Consider the following 2,609-nt stretch of genomic DNA (forward strand, 5'->3'; position numbering starts at 1 on the left):
TTGTCTAGATATCCGTATCTAGACAAATCTAAGATAAGAATTTTGGGATGAAGTATCTAGACAAATCTAAAATAAGAATTTTGGGACGAAGGAAGTATAAATATGAAATCAATATGTTTAGACAGGAAAATATGGTTAAATAATTTCCTGTCTGGACATATTGCTTACATGAAGCAATTATATATTATAGAACTACATATGACATGATACATCTAGTAACATCAATTTGATCTTTCGGATTATAGCATATTTATGTATATATGATCAAACTTAAAAACATTTGACTGAAAAGACATAGTAAAATTAGGACATGCAATTTAAATCAGGGTAGTACTTCATCCGTTCATAAATATGAGATGTTTTAGATATTTTAATGTAGTCTCTATTCAGATTGAAATGAGTGAACAAACACACTAAAACATAGTATTTATATACATCTGATTCAGGGAAAGTTAAAACATCTTAGCATTTGTGAAGGGAGGGAGTATAGATATCGTGCTATTGTTTTCAGACTTAAGCGGTTGGTAACAGTAAGGAAGTGTGAAAAGTGCTTGGTCTCGGAGACAGAGTAATCAATTTAGTACCCTCGCAAAAAAAAGAGTAATCAATTTAGTACATGTACTTTTTCAAACGAACAATACACTGAAGCACAAGCTAGAAACAAATATCTCCATGAACCGAAAAGACTACTACTAATAATAAATATGTATGCAAATCATCCAGCTCACCGACCGACCAGCCCATGAAAATAGCTAGCCTGTGAAGCAGGGAGCCAGGGACTGGTCCATCGTTGAGCAGGATGTTTGCCCAGCTCACTCATTTAATCCGAAAGGTCGGTGGTTTAATGGCTCGCTCTGATTAGCCTTAGCTAGAAGCATCAGGATGTACTACTACTTGGACATCCTTACCATACAGAATTATAGCTAGCAAGCCAAACAGGAAGACGCGTCAGCTCCTTTTCTTCCATTTTTCTTTCCCCATCTGTGTATATATATATGGCCCCTCTCTTCGCCCCACGGTTCAGTAACCAAAGAACACTTCGCCTCGCCCTCCACCACGCTTCATCGGTTGTGGTTCAAAGGCAAAAGTCGTGTGAGATCATGGGCGCCTTGGATCACCTCTCTGATTTGTGTAGCATGACGGAGACAAAGGAAGCCCTCAAGCTCAGGAAGAAGCGCCCACTGCAGGTGAGGTTTGTGGAATTCAGAGACATGTGCTTTTGCATAATCTTCATCGGCTTATTTCTTGGAATCAGTTTCAGCTGGAGTATTATCTTGTGCAGAGATTTATGGGTTTTTCACCGTTCTGTTGAGCTGCTATGTACGTGATTTATGAACTGGAGCTTTTTATGTACAGACGGTGAACATCAAGGTGAAGATGGACTGCGAGGGCTGCGAGAGGAGGGTCAAGAACGCCGTCAAATCGATTCGGGGTAGTCATATCTACGTCAAATAATACTATCTACTCCGGGAGATAAAACTTTGGTGTAAATTTGATTGAGCGAACGTTGAACGATCTCATCTCTGTGGGTGGGTGGCACAGGTGTGACGAGCGTGGCCGTGAACCCCAAGATGAGCAAGGTGACGGTAACGGGGCACGTGGAGCCGCGCAAGGTGCTGGAGCGGGTGAAGAGCACGGGGAAGGCGGCGGAGATGTGGCCGTACGTGCCCTACACCCTCGCCACCTACCCCTACGTCGGCGGCGCCTACGACAAGAAGGCACCGGCGGGCTTCGTCCGCAGCGCACCGCAGGCCATGGCCGACCCTGCCGCGCCTGAGATCCACTACATGAACATGTTCAACGACGAGGACGTCAACGCCTGCACCGTCATGTGATCTAATCATCGTAATCACCAGCTCCTTCCACTCTAGCCGACGCCCAGCCGCCCAGCGGGAAGACATGCTTGATATGTCTTCATGCATCACAAAGACTGTATTTGTATATAGTATATGTTTTCTCGCTTGGGAAAAGGGGATACCAAGAAGACGAGCTTGCGTGCGAACAGCTATAATATACTACTCCCTCTGTAAGCTAATATAAGAGCATTTAGATTACTACTTTAATGATTTAAAAGCTCTTATATTAGTTTATGGAGAGAGTACTACAAAGAAAGAGCTAAAGTTTAATAAGCGTACATAACTACTCTGTCCGTTTCAAAACAGATAATCCAACTTTATACTAAACGAAGGAAATAAATGTGAAGCACGTCTTGTTGCGCCGTTTTGCAATTGTGAGATTGATGCAATCATCCATTTTCATACTTCTTTCTATACAATTGCATATCAGCGATTTCAAGAGACGCTTGTGATTCTTCAACAGCATCAATCTAATGGAGGCCTTGACAAGTAGATCTATCCATGAAAGACAACCAACTCTTATATTTAATCTTTAGCCCTGATATTTCCTAGAACTGATATTGGTTGATAGACTTATAATTATTTACTTTTTTATGAAATGAAATTACCTTAGAACGATTGTCTACGATTTCAGCTAAAAAAGACAACCAACTCTACTGATTCTTCAACATCAATCTAATATACGCCCTAACAAGTGGACCTACCCATGGAAGACAACCAGCTATTCATCTGAATAGATGTATAACATAATGT

At 41.5% G+C, this 2,609-nt stretch overlaps 1 protein-coding gene across 2 annotated transcripts; it reads left to right on the top strand.

Moving 5' to 3' along the window:
• The first annotated feature begins 952 nt into the window (after positions 1-952).
• On the top strand, positions 953-1,986 carry LOC125543917 (heavy metal-associated isoprenylated plant protein 20). 2 transcript variants are annotated; one of them, XM_048707415.1, is made up of 3 exons: positions 953-1,187; positions 1,357-1,432; positions 1,543-1,986. In XM_048707415.1, the coding sequence occupies exons 1-3, from the start codon at positions 996-998 to the stop codon at positions 1,833-1,835; spliced, it is 561 nt and encodes a 186-aa protein (XP_048563372.1). In that variant the 5' UTR covers positions 953-995; the 3' UTR covers positions 1,836-1,986. The 2 variants fall into 2 exon arrangements, with proteins under 2 accessions (XP_048563372.1, XP_048563373.1); XM_048707416.2 differs by having other exon boundaries at positions 1,030-1,187; positions 1,283-1,432.
• Positions 1,987-2,609: the final 623 nt, after the last annotated feature.

The sequence above is a fragment of the Triticum urartu genome, chromosome 3A (assembly GCF_056163025.1).
Source record: "Triticum urartu cultivar PI428250 chromosome 3A, HENAU_Tu73, whole genome shotgun sequence".
Taxonomy (NCBI): Eukaryota; Viridiplantae; Streptophyta; class Magnoliopsida; order Poales; family Poaceae; genus Triticum; species Triticum urartu.